Source organism: Scardinius erythrophthalmus (genome assembly GCF_964197995.2).
Source record: "Scardinius erythrophthalmus genome assembly, chromosome: 17".
In the NCBI taxonomy this organism is placed as follows: Eukaryota; Metazoa; Chordata; class Actinopteri; order Cypriniformes; family Leuciscidae; genus Scardinius; species Scardinius erythrophthalmus.
The window spans coordinates 8,763,336-8,790,827 of record NC_138237.1 but is presented as its reverse complement, the minus strand read 5'-3'; the positions used below and the strand labels follow the sequence as shown (position 1 = coordinate 8,790,827).

At 34.4% G+C, this 27,492-nt stretch overlaps 1 protein-coding gene across 3 annotated transcripts in view; it reads right to left on the bottom strand.

Moving 5' to 3' along the window:
* Window positions 1-27,492, bottom strand: part of slc4a4b (solute carrier family 4 member 4b) — a 59,625-nt gene that overhangs the window by 2,810 nt on the left and 29,323 nt on the right. For 2 of the 3 annotated variants that reach the window (XM_081391569.1, XM_081391570.1), the window contains exons 5-27: window positions 25,552-25,712; window positions 25,217-25,396; window positions 22,240-22,332; window positions 21,731-21,807; window positions 19,504-19,661; window positions 18,060-18,147; window positions 17,825-17,979; window positions 17,593-17,709; window positions 16,618-16,792; window positions 14,566-14,699; window positions 11,037-11,305; window positions 10,175-10,233; window positions 9,801-9,989; window positions 8,876-8,989; window positions 7,638-7,799; window positions 7,289-7,467; window positions 5,397-5,469; window positions 4,243-4,311; window positions 3,146-3,253; window positions 2,965-3,030; window positions 2,019-2,180; window positions 1,830-1,923; window positions 320-390 (exon numbers count right to left, since the gene is read on the bottom strand). In XM_081391569.1, coding sequence (XP_081247695.1) covers window positions 356-390; window positions 1,830-1,923; window positions 2,019-2,180; window positions 2,965-3,030; window positions 3,146-3,253; window positions 4,243-4,311; window positions 5,397-5,469; window positions 7,289-7,467; window positions 7,638-7,799; window positions 8,876-8,989; window positions 9,801-9,989; window positions 10,175-10,233; window positions 11,037-11,305; window positions 14,566-14,699; window positions 16,618-16,792; window positions 17,593-17,709; window positions 17,825-17,979; window positions 18,060-18,147; window positions 19,504-19,661; window positions 21,731-21,807; window positions 22,240-22,332; window positions 25,217-25,396; window positions 25,552-25,712 — 2,917 coding nt within the window. In that variant the 3' untranslated portion in view covers window positions 320-355. The remainder of the gene's footprint in view (window positions 1-319; window positions 391-1,829; window positions 1,924-2,018; window positions 2,181-2,964; window positions 3,031-3,145; window positions 3,254-4,242; window positions 4,312-5,396; window positions 5,470-7,288; window positions 7,468-7,637; window positions 7,800-8,875; window positions 8,990-9,800; window positions 9,990-10,174; window positions 10,234-11,036; window positions 11,306-14,565; window positions 14,700-16,617; window positions 16,793-17,592; window positions 17,710-17,824; window positions 17,980-18,059; window positions 18,148-19,503; window positions 19,662-21,730; window positions 21,808-22,239; window positions 22,333-25,216; window positions 25,397-25,551; window positions 25,713-27,492) is intronic. The other variant, XM_081391571.1, reaches the window with a different exon arrangement.

The following is a 27,492-nucleotide window of genomic DNA, read 5'->3' as shown; positions in this document are numbered from 1 at the left end:
TGCGACTTTATTTCTCACAATTCTGACTTCATATCACGCAATTCTGAGAAAAAAAGTCACAATTGCGAGATATAAAGTCGCAATTATTATTATTTATTTATTATTCAGTGGCGGAAACAAGCTTCCATAGGAAATAGTACTGAGGTCCAACTAAAGATATAATGAAGTATTTTTGATTCTGCTAATATGGAACTATTGCAAGTATACTTTAGGTACACTTTAAATATCTTGCAATTAAAAACTGATATTATACAGAGATTATACTATTTTGACTAATAGTGATATTAAAACACACACACACACACACACACACACTTACCTTGACATAGTCACGGAAGGGAAAAAGTGCTTTCCATCAGTAGGGAGTGAGGAAGGACATGGGCTTATTTCCTATAAGAAACAAACAAACAAACAAACGTACTGTTATTATATATACAAACACACACACGTCAGATGATCAGATCTTAGAGGGTTCATATAAAGGGGTTACGATGCAGCTGTAAAGGAGTTGATTGGTTAGTAGTTAGAATAAAAAGAGATAGTAAGGAACAGGAAATTTAGATCCACAACCCATCCAGATAAAGTCAACATGAGACTGTGTTTGCAACCCAATTTACTTCCGTAATGTGAGTGAAAACAGGATATTTAAGTCAAGACTTGAGTTTAGCCATTGGAAATATTGTATAATATTTAATATTATTAATCATGACTATTATTGCAGCTTATGGTCAGATATGAATCAACAAAAACATGTGGAAACATCTTTTAGTGGTATTGGGGTCAGAAAGATTTCTTTAAATGTTTTTGAAAAGTCTCTTCTGCTCATCAAGGCTTCATTTCTTTGATAAAATATATATATATATATTGTAAAATATTAATTCAATTTAAAATAACTGTTTGAATATTTTTTAACAATTTATTCCTGTGATAAAAGCTGAATTTTCAGCATCATTACTCCAGTCTTCAGTGTCACATGATCCTTCATCATTCTAATATGATGATTTGCTGCTCAAGAAACATTTCTGAATATTATCAATATTAAAAACAGTTGTGCTGCTTCATATCTTTGTGGAAACTGTCTTTGATGGCTAGAAAGTTCAAAAGAACAGCATTTATTTGATATAGAAATCTTTTGTAACATTATAATTGTCTTTACTGTCACTTTCGACTAGTTTAATGCATCCTTATAGACTAAAAGTATTACTGACCCTAAACTTTTGAACAGTATGTTCAACAGGTAACAACAGGCGTCTTGTTTTATCAAACACTGTACATCGTATATTCCAAAAATTACAAACAGAATCTTCAAAGCAACCGTTACGGACCTGAACTTGCTACCGTAATCATTAAATTCCACATAATTCCCGTCCCTATAGACCAGAGTAAATCCAGGAGCTTGGAGAGATTGAGAAATAAGAGCGCTTGATGACATCGGACAAAAAAGTTATTTTGATGAAAGATTATGGAAACAAACATTTTTTCTTTGGAATGAATCCTGCACAAAAAGACCAGGAACATGCGACGGGAAAGTAAATAAGGCCCATTTTGAACGCATGTTGACTTTATTAATACATGCGCACTGCAGTGATTAAGCATTTGTTATCTGTTAAGAGCGGATTATTGATCCACACAGACCAGGAAACCAAGCAACACCGTAAACAAAGAGAAAGATGGGATTAAGAGATGTTTTCTGGAGAAATCACGAAGGAGTGTGTGACGACAGCGAGGAGAGGGGAGGGAAGAGCCATTATTTGAGTTGTTAGTAACAGGACAGAGTAACGTCTGGAAGCCCTGCGCGAGGCCGAGGGAAACCCTGTGTGTTTACTCACTGTCTGAGGGCTTCTCCCCCAGCACTGGATCCTGTTCCATGGTCTCCATGGAGATCTTTATGCTGGGAACATTCTCAACGGCTGGGAAATCCGACTGTGAACGCAGGGTTGGGATATTCTTACCACTGGAGTTTTACAGCAACACCGCTTCTAAACCCTAAACGCACAAATAAAAGAGATTCCACTCACGTCGTTCATGTCACTGTCAATGCTTCCTTTCTTTCTCTTCTTCTTCTTCTCATCCTCCTTCTTCTTCTTGTCTTTCTCGGGCATGACGTCATCCAGGTAACTGAGATCGTGCTGCGAGAACAGGTAATCCATGGCCTTTCTCACCGCGACCAACGCAAGAATCTAGAAAGCCGACAGAGAGAGAGATCTCAGACGCGTGCAAAAGAACTGTTATTGGCTGTGTTAAAGCCTGCCATATGACATAATAGCCACATTTAATGGTTTATTTAGCCTTTAGACAAAAGTTTGCATGTGCGTTTCTTTTTGTTGAGAGTCATATTTGATTCATCAGGCTTTTATGGCTCATATAGCGTGATATAGTGAGAATATGGAGCAGTTCTAACATAAATAACTGTATAATGTTATATGACTACTTATATAAATGCATGTAAATATCAACTGTCACTCTATAACTCCCAATAATATGTCTTAGTATGATGATAATTAAATGCTTGGTTTTATGATGAAAGCTCTGTAGTTTTTATTGTGGGGGTCTAACATATAATACAATACAATACAATACAATACAATGACGATTGAGAGAAAGCCTGATGTATCATATTTGATACTCATATTTTAACATGGGTTTTCTAAAAAATTATGTACGGATAATCAAGTAAACCCAAGTTGTTGTAAGTGTTCATCTTGTTTACTTTGTAAAATCATTAAAGATTTCACATGTGAACCACGACCTGAAAGAGTTTTTACAATTATATTAAAGGTCTTTTACTTGCTGAACAAGTATAAACTGATGTGTGCAATGTCTTAAGAACTAGAGAACAAAAGTTCTGTGTTGACTTCATTAGTTTTTCCAGTTTAGTGTGCAATTCTGTATCAGATAGTGATTAAACTGACTGGATGCAGTTCATGGAAGTATTATGTGTGTGTTTGCAGATCACATACTCACCATGACGGGAAAGATGATGGCTGCTACCGTTGACTTCAGGATCCACAGGAGGGCCAAACAGAGCACCTGTGCACAGAACACACACATTAATGATGCATAGACAGCACTAAAGCTATAGAGCTGAGCCTTGCATGAGGATGAGCATGCGACCACACACACACACACACACACACACACACACCTGTATGAAGGTGAACAAGTGAACCCGTCTGAGTGGGACGTGTCTCAGGTAGATCAGATCTGGTTGGTGTTTCGCTGGCATCAACAAGAGCTCCAGACGATCCATAAACTGCACACACACACACACACACACACACACAAATGTTTATTCATAGTTTAGATTATTCAACAGATTATTCTGTTTCCCCCGAAAAAATATAAAAAGCATAAATATATATTTTTAAATATCTATATAAATTAATTATATTTAAAAATATCTATTCATATATATATATAATTATATATATAATGTGTGTTTTTAGATTTTTTTAATACACATTTTTTTAAATTGACATATTATATAATATAAATAAAAGTATAATAAATAATTTTATGTTTATGTGTGTATACTATATGTTTTTAATATTAATTTATCTTATATTAAATAAACATAAAAAATAGAATACAAACATTTTAAATAAATGTATAATTTTTTTAAATATATATTATACTATTAAAAAATATATTTAATATACAATAGATACATATATTTTTTATTTAAAATAATTGTATTTATAATTATTTAAAATATTTTTTTATTTAAATACATAATATGTAAATTATAAAAACATATCGTTTAATATATATATTTAAGAGTTTTACGATTTATTGAAAGAAAAGCAAAACATTAAAATATATTGAAAATCATTTATTTAAATACATAATATGTCAATGTTAAAATATATATTTAAGAGTTTGACATTTTATTGAAAGAGAAGCAAAACATTAAAATAAAATGAAAGTATTGCCACTATGCAAACTATTGTGGCTATCTGAATTAATAAGATGTTGCTAAGGTGTTGTTGCCAACAGCTTGTTATGCATCAAAGGTTTAACAGAAATCACCATTAATAAAACAAACATTCTGATGCCCAACTCTGTCCTTTAGGTACAGCCAGACATATTACACCCTGAAAATCCTGACTATTCCTGACTTATCCCGACTTTTCCGAACTCAGATCAAGTTCTGGAATCGCTGGGGTTCCCAGGCTCCGGCGGAGATCAGGTAAGTCAGCAGGATTAAGGGCTTTTTCTGCTGAACAGTAACATGACACTCACCTGGACGCCATTGAGAGAGGCGACACCCATGTAGAGGAACACGCCGTACAGGACGGGCATAGGAATGAACTGCAGAGATCAAACATATGAGCATTAGATACATAATACTGCAGTCATCTGTCTTCAAACACATAAAGCCATTTTGTACACACATATTCTGCATATTCAAAGGTTACGTGAAGACAAAAAGCTATGTCCACCGAACACACCCCAAATCCCAACCTAATGCTCCAAAAGAGGAGATTTGTGCAAAGCAAAGAGTTTATAATGAAACAGAATTTGTGTTATTGACTAAAAGCTCACAGGAATGAAAGCCTCGGTCTCATCTCGCATCCTGGAGTTTTTTCCCATTCGAGGTCAATATCCTCTTTACCAAATTTTGATGTTTACAAAGTTAATGTCCAGCAGGGGGCAGTAACTGCACTAACCTCGAAAAAAAAGTACCATGGGATATAATGGGTTTTTGGACTTTCCTAAAACGTATCAGATGGTATTATCAACATAATACTTTGATATATACTGTACATTGGTACTGGAATCCATAAACTACAGTGTTTACATGGTACATCCAGGAATATTATAGTACTACTATGGTACATGTCCAGAAAAACGTATATTTTGTGCATGCAAATACCCTTATATATGATGAATAAGATATTAAATAGCAAAAAAGGAAGAACCATGGTGCTTTTTTATTAGTTCTGAAATACAGCTTAAGTTTCATGGAGATCTGGATAAGGGCTTGAGTTGTATAAGCCTTATAATTCATTCTTTTTAAATAACTAGAATTGCTTAAAATACCCTAAGAACTATTTTGTAGACACAATTCATATTTTCTCAAATATTCTTTAGTTTACATGACAACTATGAATCAATATTTGCTTCCTGATATTACAAGCCACAGTCATGAGTCATTCATATTTGTGGTCAGTTTTCCCAGAAGAGAATAAAAAAATGATAAATATGTATATCTGCTAAAAACGTGTGTTTTGTCAACTTTTAGCAGTACACATGAACTCTAAAACCATGAAACGTCTATTTTCATTACACTGGGTTTGTTTTGTAACATTCTCTCTTATTTTCTTGGACAATGATAAGTATCAGAATGTGAAAAGACAGTATAGATATAGTTTATGAAATATAAAAGTTCAAACCTTCAGAACGGGGGCCATGAAAACCGACAGGCCCGTCAAAATGAACACCATTATTCCCGTGACTCTCTGCTCTCTGTAGGAGAAAGAATCGACAAAACAAGCATGAGCCACGGACACGTAAACATTAACTGGATCTAGAGGATGTTATGTGACACAAAAAAAACAATATATGATTTATCAGATATTTTATTAGAGATATTCAGTCATTTTGAGATTATTAGCATCAGCTGATAATGTCTGCTTGGCTGATAAAACGGGAGTGTAACTTCCTCCTTGTGACAGTCAATGGATAATAAATGTTAATGATAATAAACTACTCCTGTTTTCCCAGTTTATTTATACATCGTGTAAAATATTGCAATCTCATTTGCTGTCATTGAATCGTATTGTTTATATTTCACTATTATATCAGCCATATTATTTTTTGTAAAAATGCATATTTCTTTCTCAGTATTTTTGTCTTATTTTCCAGTACAAATAACATTCTTAAATCAAGAAACATTTACTTGAGAAGCAAAATGACTAAGTCTTGTTTTCTGACTTATGCTTAAAACTAAACAAACAATCTTAATTTTACCGCTTGTTTTAAGCATAAACTCACTTAACTTTGATCAGTGTAATTGAGATCTTATTAGTTTTTATTCATATTTTGAATTAGTTTTTATATTTTGTTTTCATTTTAATTTTAGTTAAAGTTTTAGTTATTTTGTTGTGTTTTTGTAATGACAAATAAAAAAAAGCCTATATAGTTATGTATTTACTTACATTTACTTTTCTGAATAAAGTTTCAAAATCAGTGTTGTTATAGTTAACTGAAACTATAACTATAAAATCATTTTTAGTTGCTTGCAATAAAATAAGTGTTAACTGAAATAAAATAAAATATGAAAACACTTAAAGCAATATTATCTTGATTTAGGAATTTTTTTGATATTTGTAATTGAAAACGAGACAAAAATACTAGGTTGTTTGGATACGGTTTAGTAAAACTGTGTTACATAGTCCCGCCCACAGCTAAATCTCATTGGTCAAAACTACAACAAAACTGGCCAGATTCTAGAAAGTACTTGATAAGGACAGACATATGATGATGCTGTAATCATGTTTTGCATAGTTTAAATACAGTTTACAATGATTGAAAGGGGCTATATGTAAGAATTTTCATTAATTAATGGTTTTTTATTACCAATGTGTGAACAGCTTGCAAGGAAACTTAAAAATTAGATCTTTCCCGACTTTCTAAGTTGTCTATGAAAGCCTACGGACTGATTTTTATGTGAAGGACTCTTCTGAACTGAACTATTCTGCACTGTAGTGTCAATGTGTCATGCAGCGAAAAGGGATTAATTCAAACTATAGCCAGATATAGTCTGTATATATTTACAAAGTATATTTATTGATCAAACTATCATTACAGTGTAATTTGAATGACCTCTTCTGTCAACATGATGCCAGTGAATCACAGATCTAGAGCAAACATTTCCACATCTCTATGCTCAGATAGTTTCTTAACTGCTGCTTTCTCACTTATTGTCGTTATTGTTGTGTGTTTATTTTGTTATTGAGAGGAAAACGCGCAGCACATATTTACATATTCATCTAAACGTCGCTCTCAGCAGCGCGGACGACGTCTGGATGTTCATTAACATATCGCTGCAATTTATCTCCAACTTCTTTTTACTTCTAAGCAAAGAACACCATGAGTATATCGGGGCATTTAATCACGTTCAGTCTCTTGTACGTTATGTTTACACGAGTGTGAGTACGAGAAATAAGTTACTGGCTGCAGTTCACTTAACGGCCACCGGTGTCGCTAATAACAAGGGTTTCTGAATTCTACATATAGCCTCTTTAAGCTGTCTCAAGCAAGATTAAAATGCATTTTCCTTCACCTGACTCCAAGGAATTTGGGCTGTTCCCCAGGCGCTGAGGTCTCAGTCTCCATCTTGATCGAGTCTATGTGGGCGATGGAGATGACGGTCGCCGCTACGTACCAGGGCAGCCCCATGAACGAACACAAAATCATGAGAATGGAGACCCAGAACAGGTCCAGGTGGTACCCAGCTCCCTTCTGCACTCAAATGGGAAAAATAATGTAAAATAAATAAGTGCTCTTCCGTATTAAACACCGTCTTGTGTTTGAAATGTAATTCCTGTAATAGTGTTTTGCGGTCAGTATAGCTCCACGTGTGCCGGTGTAATCCTCTGATGATAATCCCTGATAATATTCCACAACAGTACCTTGAGCTTGTGCTCCTTGCGGTTGACGATGACTGCTGTGATCTGCTGGTCCATGAAGACGAGGATGGTGACCAGGAGAGCGGGTAACAGCGACACCAGGCAAACCCACCAAGGGTTTCCTCCAAATGGGGGAACAAACCATCCACGATGGGGACTCGTCGGCTATTTAGGGTAGAACACAGGATAATTAGAAATTTAATCACATTACTATACTATACTATAATATAAACATCCATTGATTTTCTTTATAAATGTAAATATGTAATATGTATGTAGGCTATCTTAAAAATTCTATAATATTATATAAGTAATGTATTGTATATAAATGTATTTGAATAATGTAAATATATTATTCATAATTATATTATTTAAATAATATTATAACATTTCTAATATATATATATATATATATATATATATATATATATATATATATATATATATATATATATATATATATATATATATATATATATAAGTTATAAAATAAAGTTATAAAAAGTTATAATGTACATTATATATATATCATTATATACATATATACATACACGGTATAACACAAAATACTATGTATATTAGAATTTATAATGTTATATATATAAAAATATACAAATATATATAGGTTATATTCATTTTAAAGTTAGATATATTTTATATATATGAATGTATACAGTATATATTGTTTATATATACATATATTATATATACATATATGAAATATATTTAATTATACTGTTTTAAGCATGACAAGACAACATTAATAGCAAACATTACATAATATGTATTCATTATAAAGTTTATGTATATTCAAATAGGAATATGAGCATCATAACAACATTTTAAACTAAATTATCTATTGATCTATCATGTAAAATCATTTGATCATCATTATAAAATGTATTATGGGTTGTTGACATTACTAATGAAAGCTAATATGAAGTGGACACTATATTGATTCAGCTTGTCAATACAGATTTTGTTGCAACAATACGACCACAGAATTCTTAATTCTTGTCTGTTTGTTGTCACACACACACACACACACACACACACACACACACACACACACACACACACACACACACACACACACACACACACACACACACGTATTAGAGGTTTCAAGTGTCATACATCAATGAGCAGTTTGAAGGTATAATGTGGCACTATTAAAGGATTATTGTAACATAGATGGGTCCTCAAAAGAGATTAAACCTTTTCAAAACACAAATACACACCTTGAATTCACTTGGCACTATTAGTTTGGGCGTATCAACGCCGACCAGGGCGTCCACACCGCAGAAGATGAAAATGGCGAGAATAATGGCAAAATCACTGATCAGTTTGCGGATCTGCAAAATGTAAACAACCATTCAGCGTGACAATTCACATCAGAAGTTTAAATGACACATGGGCATTTCAACATCAGGATGGATGGATAAAATGAATGACAGACAGACAGACAGACAGAGAGATAGATAGATAGATAGATAGATAGATAGATAGATAGATAGATAGATAGATAGATAGATAGATAGATAGATAGATAGATAGATAGATAGATAGATAGATAGATAGATAGATAGATAGATAGATAGATAGATAGATAGATAGATAGATAGATAGATAGAAAAAAATCTAAAAAAAAAAATTATAAAAAAAATTACTAAGATTAAGATTTATTACAAAAGATCTATAATAAACTAATATTATAATGATTTGCAATCAAAAATGTCTAATGAAGAAATGTATGTTGCATTCTCCATAATCAGAAATCAAACAGAAATACATCACTGATCACGGAGTAGAAATGCACAATAAATACCAGAATCAAAAGTGAAAACTATAATCTTTAAATCTGTAATCTCTAATTAGTGGAGATTAATGGAGACTTACAATGTTTTAATGAGTGCAGATTGGTAATATGCTGCAGCATTTTTGTAAGGATCAGTGATGGGCTATTTTCCATTAGAGCTGCCAAACCAAAAGACTGGTTTAATTCAAAAGCAATGACTTTCAGATTGAAGCTTAAAGTGTGTGTGTGTGCGTGTGTGTACACATGTGGCTGTGGGTGTAGTGGTTTTCCTACATCCTCATGCGTACAGTACAACCCCATTAAGATCCTCATTAATGTGTGATGACGGCGTGTGTGTGTCAGTGTACCGTAGTTGGGAAAAATCTGCTGGTTTTGAACTTCTTCAGGCCCATGGAGCAGGTGTATGTGCCGAAGAACAGAATGAAGGACATCAGCGTGATATCAGGGACGTATTCACATGCTGGTCCGAGCAGCTGACCGCCCCACTCCACACACTCGGTGCGGGTCAGCGACATCCAGGTCGCGTTCAAGTGATGCTGCGCAGGCACAAACAATTATACTCTTTCTTATCAATTAAAAACACAAAACAACATTCAATCTGTTTGTACTTGTGCAACTAGCTAATAAATGGCCGTTTTTAACGTATCTGGGTGTACTGATGCATTGTGGGTAATACAGTAATAATGTAATAATAAATCACACAAACACAGAGAGCATGTACCTGTCCAGTGCTGTTCATCAGGGCTTCCATTTTCTCCATGTACAGACCTGAACTGTTGCCTTTTGAAAGAAAAACACAAAATATGATAATGTAAAATATGAGTTTATCTTTATATTAAATCTGATATTGAATGTTAGCATTCAAATGAAATCCCTGAGTTTGTTACTCTGCCAAAAAAAATAAATAATAATAATAATATAATAATATAATAATATATATATATATATATATATATATATATATATATATATATATATATATATATATATATATATATATATATATATATATATATATATATATACACTTTGATCGGTATTTTGTCCAGCTTTCCAAAAAGAATATCCAAGTCATTTGAATAATTGAACGATAAACAAAACGTAAAAATAAAATTATAAAAATTAAAACAAAATTAACAATTTGTCAATAGGGTAAAAATTAACTTTTAAATATTATGATATTTTCGGTGAAAACAAGTATTAATATCAATCTGTTACTATTATTTTAGTAATATGTTCATATTAATAAAAAAAAAGAAAATATTTATAAAAATGACGACAAACACAACATGATTATTTTTGTAGTTTTCTCTCTCAATTTCACACGTTCTATCTCATTTTCTTGTTCACTGATGCATTATTTCAGCATAATAAAAACAAAAAAAATTATTATACTGATTAAAATAAAGTATTTTTTTTCAATAGGGTAAAAAATTACTTTTAAATAATTCGATATTTTCTCAGAAAACAAGTATTGATATTAAAATACAACTATTATTATATTAATATATTCCTATTAATACAAAACCGTTGAAGACGACATAAATCCAGATTATTATTCTCTTTGTCACTGATGGCCTCACCGTCTGGAGGACTGCAGTGGCACCCGTACTGCGTGACCATGTCTATGTCATAGCCGGAGTTGATTGGATGATGGTGAGCCAGCTTGATCATTTTCTTAAAAGCGTCGTAGATGAAGATGAAGCTGATGAGAGCAGAAAAGCCTTCCTCAGTAAAGCGGGTGAAATACTGCACCAGGAAACTGGCGTCTGTGGCGACCAGGATCAGACACAGAAACCCAGACCACAGACCGATCCACAGCCGGAACTCCAGATAGTCGAAGTCATTATCCCTGAACCAATCAGAGAAACACACAGCATCGTTACCCACTAACAATCACAACACAGGAGGAAAATAGCCAACCAATGAGAGAATAGAGATAAACTGACTAAGAGTATTTTTTAAATGGCATACTAAACACAGTGTGCAAGCTTTCTTTGTGCATGGATTACCTGGATAACTTTACCAAAAAACATAAACTTAAACAAAAAACAGATTAACTTTCTACTTTACCAAAAAACATAACGTGCCATTGATCCCATAATGCTCTAATAATAATAACTGTGATTTTTAATCATCAGATTTATGTTAAAATGTGTATGTATATAATATATAGCCTAAATATACACACATATATATGAAGAGTTCAGATGCAAAAGCCTTTAAGTGCCATCTGAAATTTTCTTCTAGAATGATCATTTTTATCAAGCTCGTATATTTAAGTTCAGTAATTTCACTTAAATGGCAATGAAAATGACCTATTATTGTCATTTAAGTGAAATTACTGAACTGAAATATACAAGCTTGGTAAAAATGATCATTCTAGAAGAAAATTTCAGATGGCACTTAGAGGCTTTTGCATCTGAACTCTTCATATATATATTTACATATATGTATATACAGACACACACACACACACACACATTATATAAACACACATTTTTATGTTGGATGCGATTAATGGTTTTGACGGCACTTATTTATTTATTTATTTATACTTGCATATAAATTTACGGACTGAATCCAGACATCTTCATTGATTAAAATGTGCTAATCATATTAGTATGCTACATCTTACTCATCAAATATGTTACACTCCATAATTATAGACTCAGCGGCTTAGATGGAAACCCTCAGCAAAGCTGAACTGATACACACTGGCAGAAGCAGACATGAAATCTGACTCAATTATTCATAATGGAACATAAACACAGAAACCTGAATCCAGAGAGATAGAGAGAGAGAGAGAGAGAGAGAGAGAGAGAGAGAGAGAGAGAGAGAGAGAGAGAGAGAGAGGGGGAGAGAGAGAGAGAGAGAGACAGAGAGAGAGAGAGAGAGAGAGAGAGAGAGAGAGAGAGAGAGAGAGAGAGAGAGAGAGAGAAATGTATTCATACACACACACACACACACACACACACACACACACACACACACACACACACAAGCAGAGACAGAGAGACGAGACCTTGCCGGAAAGGTTGATAACAATAAGATGTATCTTGATTCCAGGTAACTCAGAACATGTTGTGCCAGATGACACACAACTAAAAGAGTTCCAGGGAATGTTGCTTGTTTTTGGTCAAACTAAATATAACATATCAATAATACAGAGAGGAAGTATAAAACATCTAGATTTGGACCCAAACTAATACCGATGTTCTCTGTTGATTCTGGAACTGAATGTGAAATGGACATATCTGGCTATTAAATCTGACTGAAATAGCTCATATAAACACTGTCGACTGTACACACAGTCCACAGTTGGAGGATCTGCATTACACAGTGAAAGAATCATTTATTGAGATTATTAGTAATGTGATTATTATATGAATTTAATAACAGCAATAATAACAACTATAATAAAATATTTAAATCGTAAACAATAGTAATATTATACTTCAGTAAATAAATGATTATTAGTAATAAATATTGTTGTTGTTATAAATATTCCATAATTATTTTTTGTTTTTATCATTAATGCAATATTATCTTAATTTAATAATAATATATTATAAATAGTAAATAATAATAAACTTAAGTAAATAAATAATTGTTAAAGGAGAACTCCGGTCAATTTTAACATTGAGCTAATTTTTTTGTAAATTTGGAGTGCTGTCAATACAGAGAACAACGACAAAAATTGGTGTTGCCTACACCGAGTTATTCTATTTTTAAAATTTGCACCCTGTTGACTTCAATGGGGCAAGTACTAAACCTGCTTTTAGCCTCTTAACATCCTTGATGTGTCATTACAAGTGCCCAGCTAATGTGAGTGATTCCTTCTGAGTGAACACGAGTGGATCTGACTGCAGTAGATGTGAAAGATATGAATAAAAATGATGTTATTTAAGCCAGCGCAAATACCTGTTTACATCCTGTTTTTCGGTTGAAGTCCAAAGTAGTCGATTGCCGAGTTCATGCGCGTGATCATAAGTAACTAAACCTATGCGCGTGAACTCGGCAATCGACTACTTTGGACTTCAACCGAAAAACAGGATGTAAACAGGTATTTGCGCTGGCTTAAATAACATAATTTTTACACATATCTTTCACATCTACTGCAGTCAGATCCACTCGTGTTCACTCAGAAGGAATCACTCACATTTTCTGTGCACTTGTAATGACACATCAAGGATGTTAAGAGGCTAAAAGCAGGTTTAGTACTTGCCCCATTGAAGTCAACAGGGTGCAAATTTTAAAAATAGAATAACTCGGTGTAGGCAACACCAATTTTTGTTGTTGTTCTCTGTATTGACAGCACTCCAAATGTACAAAAAAATGAGCTCAATGTTAAAACTGACCGGAATTCTCCTTTAATAATAAATAAATAAATAAATAATAGTTGATATAATTATTCTATAATTATTTTTTGTTTTATGATTAATGCAATCTATTGTATTAATTTAATAATACTAATAATCATATATTTAAATAATACTACTACTATTACTACTAATAATAATACACTTACGTAAGTAAATACATAATTATTAATAATAAATAAATTACAATTATTGTTGATATAGTTATTATAGAATTATTTCTAATTTTATTATTAATGCAATAATTATATTATATTATATTTTATTATTAATGCAATAATTATATTATGATTATGATTAATGCAATCTATTGTATTAATTTAATAATACTAATAATAATATATTTAAATAATAATACTACTATTACTACTACTAATAATGTACTTACGTAAGTAAATACATAATTATTAATAATAAATAAATTACTATTATTGTTGATATAGTTATATAATTATTTTTTATTTTATTATTAATGCAATCATTTATTAAACACTTTTTTTTTCTTATTTTACTGTTCCCAGTTTTATCAATGCAGCAGGCTAACTGATAATTAAGTGGATTTTACCACACCACATTAAAGCAACCTTGTGTTTGAGTATGTGCTTGTGCATGCATGCTTCAGTATGTAGGTGTGTGTGTGTGTGTGTGTGTGTGTGTGTGTGTGTGTGTGTGCGTGCGTGCGTGCGTGCGTGCGTGCGTGCGTGTGTGTGTGTGTGTGTACGCCACCCACTTGCTGAAGTTAAAGAGCAGCCGTTCGAAGACGAGCACGGGCCCGGTGCTGCTCAGGATGGTCAGAGGCTGACCCGCAAACAGACAGAACACAGCACCAGCTAACGCCGTCCCCAAGAAACTCTCCAACACTCCCTGCACAGAGATCAAGCGGAAAATAAGACAACTAAAAGCACTAAAACAGGAACTCTTATCAGATTTGAGCCTGTATGTGCTGTCAGCTGTTTCTGAAAACGCTTAATCAGACAAACACCTGTTTCCAACACAAACGGCTGGAGTTTTCTCAGGTGAGCATCACTATTACAGGCATTTGCTCACACGATGGCTTGGTTATTTGAACAAGCCTCTAAATATTAAACTTAAGTACACAGTAAGAAGACAAACAGAAAAGGCCATTTTCCTCCAGGATATTTCCTTTAACCCTAAAACAACACAATGCAATGTGTATTTAAAAAAAAAAAGACCTATGAAAAAAGTCAATACAGAAATTCATATTAACACAGTACATTTGGGCCCTATTTTTACAGACTTTTCTTAGAGTTTAATGCATTGTTTTGATTTTGTTGATGAGGAGAGGTGTGCTGTTATGATTTTCACCTGGTGGACGATAAAACTGACCTGACAAAATCCCATAGACTTACACTGTAAATGTGAAACTCTTGATAAAGTCGTGACAGCTCAATTTTGGTGAGTTATCACGGCATATTTAAACTCTTCTGCATTCAGATTTGAGTCCATACTTTTAGTCTATTCCTGCCACATAAGAAAAATGAAATCTTGTAAATCTTTGTAAATCATACTGTACAAATGACATAAAAAGTCAGAATTATGATTAATATCATAATGACTTAGTATGTCATAATTTTATCTCATTATTTTTACATTTTAAGTCATAATTTTTATTTAATATGTCATAATTTTATTTTTGTGTCATTATTTTGACTTAACTAATCATTTTGACATCTATCTCAGGTATGATTAGAATGTCAATTTAGTTTTAATTAGGAATAAATTAAATTTCGAATAAATCATAATTTTGACTTTTTAATCTCATAATTTTTACATTTTAATTTAAGTGTTTTTGTGTGTCATAATTATTATACATAATATATGTCATGAGTCATAATTTCTGAATGTATCTCATAAATATGACTTGGTATGTCATAATTTAAACTTTTGATGTCATAATTTTGACCTTTTAAGTCTCATTGTGACTTAGTGTGTCATAAACTAGATTTTTTATCTCAAAATTTTGACTTCTAATTTAATAATTTCGATTTAGTTTGTCATAACTTCGAACTTACAGTAGTATGTCATAATTCCAATGTGCCGGTTTCCACAGAATTGTGTCTTGAGTGCATTTCTAACAAGCATGTTTGTATATTGACCTCCAAACCCAAATCATCTTCAAGGTTTATGAAACAGGTGAGAGAAAAAGTCCTTGTGTACCATTCAGCAACCTGAACCTAAAGCTATTATTCGACGTATCTGAAGCAGGCTTTGTAGGTAAGGGCAGAGGTCACGAAGGATTCACTTAAAGGGATTTTTTAGAAGTGTAGTTGTGTGATTTTATGTGTGTGTGTGCGCGCGTATGTGTAATCTGAGGATATATATAGCTGATCCTCCTTAGCCATATAAATGCACTGCTAAATATATGTGCAAACTTTGCAGTCACTGCACATGTCCAAAAGTACCATTCACAATCCTGACTATTTATATACACAGTTGTTCGAAGAAAAGCGCTCTTCCTCCCTCTCTCTCCCCCTCTCTCTCTCTCTCTCAGTATAGCACGGATCAAATCCCAACATGAAACATGTACATCTGTTTCCAAACACCCGATCTAGGAAACACATAACATATATTTGAAGTGACATGTTTAATAATCAAACAGCTATCTGTGGCCTTTAAATCCCCGGAGCTGTGAACACAATGTCAGCCAAATTTTATTTCCAGGAGCTCCTGAATAAACCCACAATAGCCAAGCCAAATCGGCGGACACTAGTTAAGTACAACACACACAAACTCACAGTGAAAAAGCCTTGACCGGTCTAACCTGCATGTTCTCCGTCGCGTCTCCCAGAAGCCCTCCGAAGGTGATGGCGTTAGTTACGGTACCCAGGTAAATAAACAAGATGGCAGACAGAGACTGAATGTGGATAGCGTCGTAAAAATCGCTCGCAAAAAATGGGAGTTTCCTCTTGATGTCCAGAATGAGACCTCCGCAAAACCTAGGAGAGAAAGGGATTGTGTTTTCTTCCTGAAAAATGCTTTCTCAGGTAACCTAAAAATTATACTGACATTGAAATACATTTTTTTTATTAATTTAAAAAAATAATATTATATGGTTTTAATATTGCATACACCATCAAAAATAATAGAGTGCAACGGCGCCCGGCAAAGTGTTCAGTGGCGCTGGTTCCGGAAGTATTTTTCCCATTCATTTTTCCCATAGGGATTTCAAAAAAGTCTTTGTTAAAGTGTTATAAGCCATTAACCAAACTCACCAGCTACAAGGTAAATCATATCATTACAAACTATGATTTGAAGCAAAAAATTATTTGAAAATCAGACAAAAATACAATAGTACAAGACTGTGTAGTTAACGGCTCTAGTGAGGGAAACAACTACAATCAATCCCATGCAGCATTGCGAACAGCATAATCGAATTAAAAACGAGTAGTAAAATTACTCATTTAGAAATGTTGATATATAAAACTAATATATTTTAAGTTTATTGTAAAACATACATATATATATACACATCTTAAAGTATTTTGAGCGTAGAAGGAGACGCGATTGCGTCATTCGCAGTGCTTCATGGGAGTGGGCGGAGCTAACGAGCTCTTTTGGAGTGTTTTGCTCGTTTCGACAATCTGATTGGTGGAATTTTCTGTACAGCATCATGGGTAATGTAGTTTTTCACCACAAATTCCACTTTTAGATGTTATTTTTTTAAAATTAAGCTGAAATAAATGTGGCCCGAAGCAAATACTATCGTTAAAAAATGAATGCCCGTTTATACACTCACTTGCCCGTCCTTTTGAGTTCATCACCGACCGCATGGCCACCGCCGCCACCCTGACTCCCATCATGAGGCGTACCGCCATTCATCTGAAAACCTTCCCCTCCGGCAATAATGTTTTTACTAGAAACACACACACACAAACTCAGTTTGCTTCATCTGTCATCGGCTGTCATATAGCTCATTAAATTAACAATCAACAGATGAATTATCCTGTCAGATCAATGATTGCTGGTACCGTTTATCAGCAGACGGGATGGATTTAGGAGGTTCGATCCTGATATCAGGATCCCACTCTCCCGGAGGAAGAACAATGACTTCATCTAGGAACTCGTCAATGCCTGCCAGCAGGTCGCCACGATCTTTTGCTTTATATGCTATGTCATGAAACACCTGCAGGGGCCGAAATAAAAACCATGAAAATACTGCAAGCATGCATATAAACACATGAATGAGAAGACTTTCACACACACCTCATCAGACATGAGCGTGGCGATTGCACGTCCGATCTCCCGGTATGAATTGGCCTTTCCTTTGGGTCCCAGCAGAATAAAGAGGAACCTACAAACACAAATATATATTGTAGTAATCAGGGCTTGACATTAACACCAGCCAACACGGCAAAATGGATTCAGCGGTGGCATGTAACACAGTCACTCCTACTAGCCAATATTGAGTTTTATATATACATTTTTCAAATGTAATCTTTAAAAAGGCATCTGAAATAATAAACTAAGTGCAATGTAGCATCAAAAATACAGATTTTTCGATACAGAAATCTCTGAAACGCTTCCAATACTCATTTTCTGCAGTAGATACACGATACCAGCTGCGCTTTCTCTCTCTCTCATCTCTCCGACAGCGAGTGACACACAAACCCGCCTCGCTTCACTGACTCGTTTCATTTGCTCCGGGTGAATATTACTGCTGCTACAGGGCCTTAATTTCGGCGTGGGATTGTGCATATTGCGCATAATTTTACTCATTCCAGCAGATTGTGTGCTCACACCCAAAGTGCGGCACATAAAGCCGCCTCTCAGTATTGAATTGAGTTTTTTTTCGCAGCTTATTGCACTTAAACAGTAAAAAACACGAAAAAATGTAAAATGCCAGGCTTGGTAAGTATTCACGTAAACACAGTCGGTTATGTTTTAAGTGAACGTAAGCAGTTGAGAAAGAAAATGCATGTGTAACAGTATAATGGATCCATGCCTAGGGTCTTAAAGGATTAGTTCACTTTTAAAAAAACTTTTGCTGATAATTTACTCACCCCCATGTCATCCAAGATGTCCATGTCTTTCTTTCTTCAGTCGAAATGAAATTAAGGGTTTTGATGAAAACATTCCAGGATTTTCCCCCATATAATGGACTCCAATGGGACCCAAACGGTTCAAGGTCCAAATGACAGTTTCAGTGCAGCTTCAAAGGGCTTTAAACTATACCAGACGATGAATATCTAGCGAAACGATCGGCCATTTAAAAAATAAATAAAAAAGTTTAAGTTTTATAAGGACAAATGCTTGCCTTGCTCTGTTCTGTGATGCGCTTTGTGAAAATCCTGGAATGTTTTCATCAAAAACCTTAACTTCTCTTCGACTGAAGAAAGAAAGACATGGACATCTTGGATGACATGGGGGTGAGTAAATTATCAGCGAACGTTTTTTTAAAAGTGAACTAATCCTTTAAAGTGACAGCAGCCTAATTAACCTGCTGCCAAATTATGAGATAATATTACAAATATCTATATGGCAGTTTTTCCCTTTGGAATCGATGTCAAAATTGTGGCCAGTGAAAACGCTGAGTGGCTTTGGGAAACCACTAACCACAGTGGCTGATGAGCAAAAAAGATATGGTCAAGCACTGACTGTAACCATAGCAACAGAATTATGAAATACAATGCAATAGTGAGTTGGTTACCGTGTGGGAACAGGAACCTCGGTGAGTCCTCCTAACATGACGGACTGCTGAAGACGCACAAACGCCACGAAGGGGGAGTCCAGAAAATCCACCTCCCCGACCAGCACGTTTGACGCCTCCGCATCCCGAGGAATTTTCTTCATGAACTTATTATTCAACTAGAGAGAAGCAATAAGAAAAAAAAACACAATTTTCATTACATTCAGTGTGTGCTCTGTTTTAATGTGTTGGTTTGTAGGCTTTTCACTCTTGAACTGGGTCATTCTAAACCCTGGGTTAATGGAAACCCTGGGTTATCTTGCTTCCTGATGGCCAGCTTTGCCTCAGCACCGCCGTGATGAATCCGATCAGATGCAACTAGATGAAATATTTTGAATGATACCAATCCACAATCTGATTTCTGACTTGTCTTGACTTTCTCCCTATGTGTTTTTTCTCCATTCTGTCTCCTGATGGAGTTTGGGTTCCTTGCCACTGTCGCCTCTGGCTTGCTTAGTTGGGGAGTCTTAATATTCAAAAACATTACTGATCTGACACTGTTGTATATTTTCTGCAGAACTGGAAATTGAACTAATTGAATAATTGATGATCTTTACAACGGAACTGAATCAATACTGAACTGACTTCAGCTGAACTGAACAAAGACACTCTTTTCTTTTCAAAGCTGCAAAGTGAACTCTGTTTGCATCATTGTACAAATACAGTAAATAATGATTAAATATATCTCTATATACCTAGAACAATCTTCAGATTACATTATTTCTTCGTTTCACGCATTTGACAAAAAAAGCTTTATGAGATTTCAGTGGAATATAAAAGTCTGACACGATTTAAGCCGAGTGGAAAGAAAGAAAGAAACAAGTACAACTACATAAACAAAAGCATCTGAGTCATAAAGCACTTCATTAGCGATGAACACTGACACTGAGATGACAGACAGCCTGGAACACACACACAGACACTATAACACAAAAGAGGCCTTGTGCTATCAGTGTAATTACCGCAGTAGCGTGAATAACACACAACAGGAGTTCTGTGCATTTGACAAGGCACTCACGCTAATCCACAAATATTGACGCAACTGACGACAGAAGCTGTGTTTTGTCCTTGTGTGAAAGACATCCACTGAGTTTCATTGTGCGCTACTTTGTTTGAAGAAAGAGTTTCTTTTGTCCTGTTGCACTCATTCCTGTCCTACTGATGTCACGCCCAGGGCTGTAGCCTTCCTAACCACACTTCCCACAGGAGAAACAGTCATTTATCCTCCCTGTAATGAACTCTCGGTGGGAGAATCTCACAAATGCTGTTAAGAACACACCTGGGTCAGAATTCGATATAAAATACCACTCAATTTTAAAGAAAATAAAGCCTGTTTTCAAACCAATATTTTCTTGGTGATGAAGAGCATTTCCCAATTTCCCTCATTAGTGTAACGAAAACAACAACAACAACAACAACAACAAAACTCAGTACTAAAATTATTATTATTATTTAAATATTATTATATAATAATATTAATAATAATACTTGTTAATAAAATGTTAAAATAAATATTATATAATATTATACAAAATACATTATTATATTATTAAATAGCCAAGCATTTATATTTTTATACATTTTATATAATATTTTTTATATTTTATATATATATACATATATATATATATATATATATATATATATATATATATATATATATATATATATATATATATATTATATTATATTATAAATATTTACATTTAAATTATATATTTACATAATTATAAATATATATATATATATATTATTTATATTATATATATAATATATCATTTTAAATCTCAGTTTAAATATGATTATATGTACTGTTGTCATTTTAAATATTATATATTATATTTCAACATTTTAAATAATTTAAATTTATATTATTATATTATTAAATTGTCCAGCATTTATATATCATGGTAGTATTTGCTGATTTTAATAATAATAATAATTTAAAAAAATCCAAAACATAATTACTTATTTTTTCTTTTGATTTTGATTTTGGGGGTAAAATATGACCTGGACATCTTCATGAGATTCATGCTGGTACTCTAACACACTTTACCATCATGTCTGTGATAAGACCCAACAATATTTTCTTGCAGAATTAATCTCTGCTTCTACATGTGAAGAAACTATTAACGCACGCACGCATGCACTCACTCACACACACACACACACACACACTTCACAGTACCTGGTCTTTCTCAGGCTTGTCTGAGAGATCGTTGAGGCTGTTGGAGGTCAGGTTACGGTGGGCCGTGGTTGGACTACCTGCAGAAGTCGTACAAGGTCAGAGGTCAAACACCTGTCAGCGGCTAAAACGCTAAACACGTTGTGGAAAAAATACAGAAAAATTCTTAGGAAATAAAGAGGCCCAAGAATTTCAAACATAAGTTATTTTTTTATATCTACATCTCAATACATTCCTTAACTAACTTGTTGGACGGGTTACAGAAAACTAAAACACCTCAGTTATCTTTACATTTTTAAGAGATAACAATCAATAACAGTCATCATTCTATTTTTAGATGCATACAACATTGACTTTATGGCATCTTTTACTTTTTACAAAGCGTTCCTAAAATGTTCATTCTGGTCCTTCTCTGCAAATTTACAAGACCTGATCTTCAGCAGCAACCTTACAGAGAACCAGACCAACAGCAAATCTAGCATGAATCAGTCTGAATCTTCAGCTAGACTTACAGAGAAGTCCCATGCTGTTGCTTCTCTGCATCTGAATTTGCTCGTCAGGTTCAAAGTTGATAAAGCAAGGCACAGGTTGATCAAGAGGACGCGCTTCACACACACAGAGAGAGAAAGAGAAAAGACAGGGTTGCATGCATGTCAATCAAGACAAGGTAAAGGGACAAGAGACAGGGAACAGAGAAAACAAAGCATTAGAGCAGAGAAATCAATGAAAGTATGTTTCAAAGCGCTGATTCAGAAACTATATTTGAGCTTCAAATTAAAATGAAAGTAGACAACATTCACGAAAACCCAATCAGCACCTGAAGAGAAATGATCACAGTTTGAAAGGAAGACATACAACTTTCTGAGAGAACAGAGTTAGAGAAGCTGTGAAACTGCTGCTGCTTTGGAATCTAAGCTATACATATTTATAAGTAATATATTTATACATTATATATATATAAAGTAAGAAATAAGCAAATTAATGAATGCCAATTAATCTTTTTTTTTTTTTAGAGTGGTTCATTTATATTCGAACAATCCGAAACAAATGATTCCCTAAAATAAAAAGGTGTGTGCGTGGGAAAGTGTTTGATGATTGTTTCAGCTCGCCCAACTGTAAATTTGTGAAGTACAACATGTGCAGTACAACATGTGCAGTACATTAAAACCAATCATGTAGCACTGCCCCACTACTCGGTACAAACACCTCGTTTCTGGAAAAGATGTTATATTATGAAAACATCTGATCTATTGTCAGGCAACCGAAGAATGTAGTCAACATTTCGTGACATTCAGACAACACTTCTAGTTCTTCATAAAACCTTTTACTTTCATACTGAGAAAATCCATTTTAATTGGAGGGTGAAAAGTGCCTCTATGAGGTACACTGTATAATTCTGATTCTTGTTCTCTTTTTTCCAGCACTTTCCTGTTTAGTGTTTATATAAATGGGAGATTCCCCGGAGGTTGGAGATTTAGCTGCTCCATGTCAACCTTTCTCACTCGTTTTTAAACGATCCTCTTCCACACACGCGTCAAAGTAGCCGGAGCAACTTTTCCCTGTCGATCTCTCTCCACTGGCGTTCTATTGTTCAATAAAAGTGTTTCTAGGGACGCTGATTGTTAGCAGGCAGCTGTGTGACTCTGAGATGGTGACCGGGAACATATGATAGGACGGGCCAAGTAATAAAAACGTTCCACTCCAATTAATCGAGGGTGGATGATAGATAAATCATTATACTGAGTTGAGTTTAATAAAGACACGGAACTCTTATCATGGTAAAAAGCAATGAACGTGCGTCACTCTTTTACTTTCGTTTTCAACAATGTAATTCTCTTCAGGGAAAACCAATCAAGGAAAACATATCAGGGCTCGACAATAACGCTTGTCCGGGACCATAGACTGTGTCCGGGACACGTGTTTTTTTTCTTTTTTTGAAGGGAAAAGTGAGAGAGAATTGTACTACTTGCCCAACCGGACAAATGCCCTGATTAAAACAATTTTTAATATAAAAATAAAAAATATAGGGAATCACCGAAAACGTGAGGATGATTTTGTTTTATTTCATTTAATGTAAGTGGCGATTGAAAGCCTATAGTTGATAATAATATAGGCCTACCTAATGTACTGACGGTAACAAAGTTGCGCAGTTATTTATAACATATTATAGTTAAGAAACAATATATAGCCTAAGCTACACACGACCAGAGTGCTGTTTTCCTGAATGCCATCAAGATTGAAACCGAGACTGATTTCATAACAGTTCAATAAACAAATAGTTCAAATTAAGTCACTTACATTTTAGATGCAATGACTGTTTTTGTTCTAATAGTGTAACACATTAGGGAAACACATTAGGCTATATGATGACCTACGAAAAATACAAATTAAATACCTTATTATTAAAATACTTTATTAGGATTTTACCACCTCCGCCTCATTTTGAGCCAGGAAAAACCCTGATTCTAATACATCGACTTGTAGACGAGCCTGTATAATTCACTTTTCCACTTCTTCTAAAAGTTTCTGGTTCAAACAAATATGGCTGATTTAATCCAGTATTTTCACTTGCCATTGTGCGGCATTTATTGCAGTAAAGTTGAGCGAGTGAATCAGGAAGTCTGAGCTGGTGTGAGTGAGTGGAGGCGGGGCTCATTTACATAATCATGGTTCCACGTATACTTAATAAAACATACCTGTCAAGTATCCCGTTTTGGCCGGGAAAGTCCCGTATTTTACCCTTCTTTCCCGCCGTCCTCCCGTATTAGTATTTTCCCGTAAATCTCCCGGTTTTTAACCTGCGTTATTAAAAAATAATAATAGGCCACCGGTACTGCTCGCGGTGGGCGCCGGAAAATTTCCCTTATTTTCAAATCCAAAACTTGACAGGTATGCTTAATGAGGCAAGGGTGTAGAGTTACATTCAAGCTAATGTGAAGAAGGAATAAAACGTTTAAATGTGAAATTTTAGTGATCAAAGATGCGTTTAAGAGATAAAATTACTGACTATTTTTGTTCATTCTGAACAAAAAAGGGTTCATAGTGTACCTTTAAGTTAAGTTAGTTAAGCCAGTTACTCCCCAAAACTGAGAGAAACATGATTAACTTGATCCTAAATCAGATTAAATAAAACACTAAAGTGTTTCAGCAGCAAATTGCAGAAACCAATTCTTGTTCTGATACGTTTCTAGCTCTTCCTGGGAGGGTTTGAGGTTTAATAACCTACTGCATCTCATCAGCACATTTGATTACTTGCAAGTTTGAAACATCAAAGGATTTTCAGTTTCAGTTTTGCAAAGTGCGAATGTGATTTTTCTTTCGCCCACAAGGCTGTTAGAAAACATCTGTACGATATGAACTCAGCATTTGTCAAATGTGTGAGAGACGTGCGGAAGGACTGATCAGATAGATGCTGACGGTGAAAGTGAGAGGAGAGATGTGGAAACCGATAGAGTGTAAGCGAGAGGTTTAATGTGGCAGCTGTGTTACCGTTCTCCTGGTTGGTGAACAGACGACTCGCGCTCGACACGCTTTTTCCAATGTCAGCCAGCGAACGCAGGTTGGACTTCTTGGTCTGGTGGCGATGTTTCCGTAGCAAAGTGTACATGACCATCTCCTTCAGGTCGGCCTTTAGCTGCCCGTTCTCGATCTGACTGTCAGTGATCATTTCTGAAAGACAGAGACAGATTTCATCAAGAATATACTGGTGCTTTAAAGAACAGAAACCAAAACACTAATCTGAAGGACTTTTGTAACCTCTTAAGAACCATGTAACATTTCAAGAACCTTATACAGCCGAAATGAAGATTGAAGTGCGGTTTTACCAACGATCTGCTGAAGTGAGTTTGCCTCCATGTCCAGCATGATGGTTCCTTTCTCGATGCAGTTTTTCAGCTGGAAGAGCGAGTGAAGAGACAGAGTGGCCACATGGGGTTTACTCCACCGTTCTCCACCCTTCTCCACCTTCTCCTCAAACTTTATCCATCTGAGAGAAACAGAAAACACACTTAAATAGCAGTTTAGATAACAGCTGAATCTTGAAAAAAATAAAAATTTAGAGCACCGTGACCCTGTACAGTGACATTATCCCGGGTACTTATTAAAGTACCACGATAATACAATTTTCTGGGACATTTATCACAATGCCATGTTTTTTCAGAATGACATTTACCATCATAACACCTTTTATTTTTGGTCATGCACAATGATCATACACGTGTTTTACCATGGTACATGTAAATATTAATCTTTGTGTGTGTGTGTGTGTGTGTGTGTGTGTGTGTGTGTGTGTGTGTGTGTGTGTGTGTGTGTGTGTGTGTGTGTGTGTGTGTGTGTGTGTGTGTGTGTGTGCGTGTACATGTTTTTCTATCCCAGTGGGGACTTCTGATTCAAAGGTTTTTTTAGTATTTGTCAAGGATGTATTAAACTGATCAAAAGTGACAGTTAATACATAACCTTACAAAAGATTTCTATTTCAAACAATTGCTGTTATTTTGAACTTTCTATTTATCAAAGAATTTGTATTCATCAAGAAACTGTTTTTTTTTTTTTTTTCAACATTGATAATAATCAGAAATGCATCAAATCAGCATATTAGATCATGTGACACTAAAGACTCTGAAAAAAAATCAGATTTGAATCACAGGAATAAATTACATTTTAAAATATACTCAAATAGAAGTTACTTTAAATTGTAAAAAATATTTGACAATATTAATGTTTTTACTGTATGTTTGATCAGTGCAGCTTTGGTGAGCAGAAGAGAGACTATGAATATGGCAATCATTTAATATCATGCTTTTACCATCACTGTTTGCAAGGAAATATTCGTATTATTTATACTTACTATAGGAACACATAAAATATACTTTTGTTGGTTTAAGCTTATACCATTTGGCAAAACAGAAAGAGATAGATAGCTGCGTAACTTTAGATTTCTGCTGACTAACTGAAAGCTTTTTGATGTGAAATAAGAATCAAAATGATTCAAAGCTTCTGGCCCTGTTATCAGCTTACCCATGTCTACTTGAGCGAATATCTGTCTTAGAGAAACGATACCCAACCACACACAGATATCCTTTAGAGCCCTGTAATCTTGTGCAGAGAGGCTGGTGAGCTGAGTTTAGTCAAGCGTGGGTATGATATCCGAGACAAAAGTGATACACACACACACACACACACACGGCGGCCTGCAGTTTTGATATGTTACCTGAGACACAGGTAAACCCAGAAACCCATGAGAACTCTGTGAACTCGGTTTGTGCATCCATCCATCACTCCATCCACACACACACACACACACACACACATGCACACACATAAAAACAATGGGCTCTTTGTTAGCAAATGGTTTCATTTCAAAATGAGCCATGTAGATCTTAACATGTAAATCTGGACCATGCAAATGCAAAGAAAGAAACCGTTCCATGAAAGGAGCGCCATTTGTGTCCGTAACATTTGATGGACTTGAACAAAATACAAAAACCTGCTATTGACTGCTATGTGAAATTAAATATATCCATTCAAAATTAATTATAAACATTCTATTGACATATAAATTCATGTCGTATTTGCAGTTTAATTTGTTGTATTTGCATGTCCATATAACCCAAATAAATATATAAATTCTAAAACTTTGCACTGGTTTTCCCTTAATAAATCACATCTATGTAAACTAAATTAAAATAAAATAAAATAAATAAATAACATAAAGACAAATTATTTATTTATTATATCCAAGAACCCCCGCACCCCATTATTTCTCT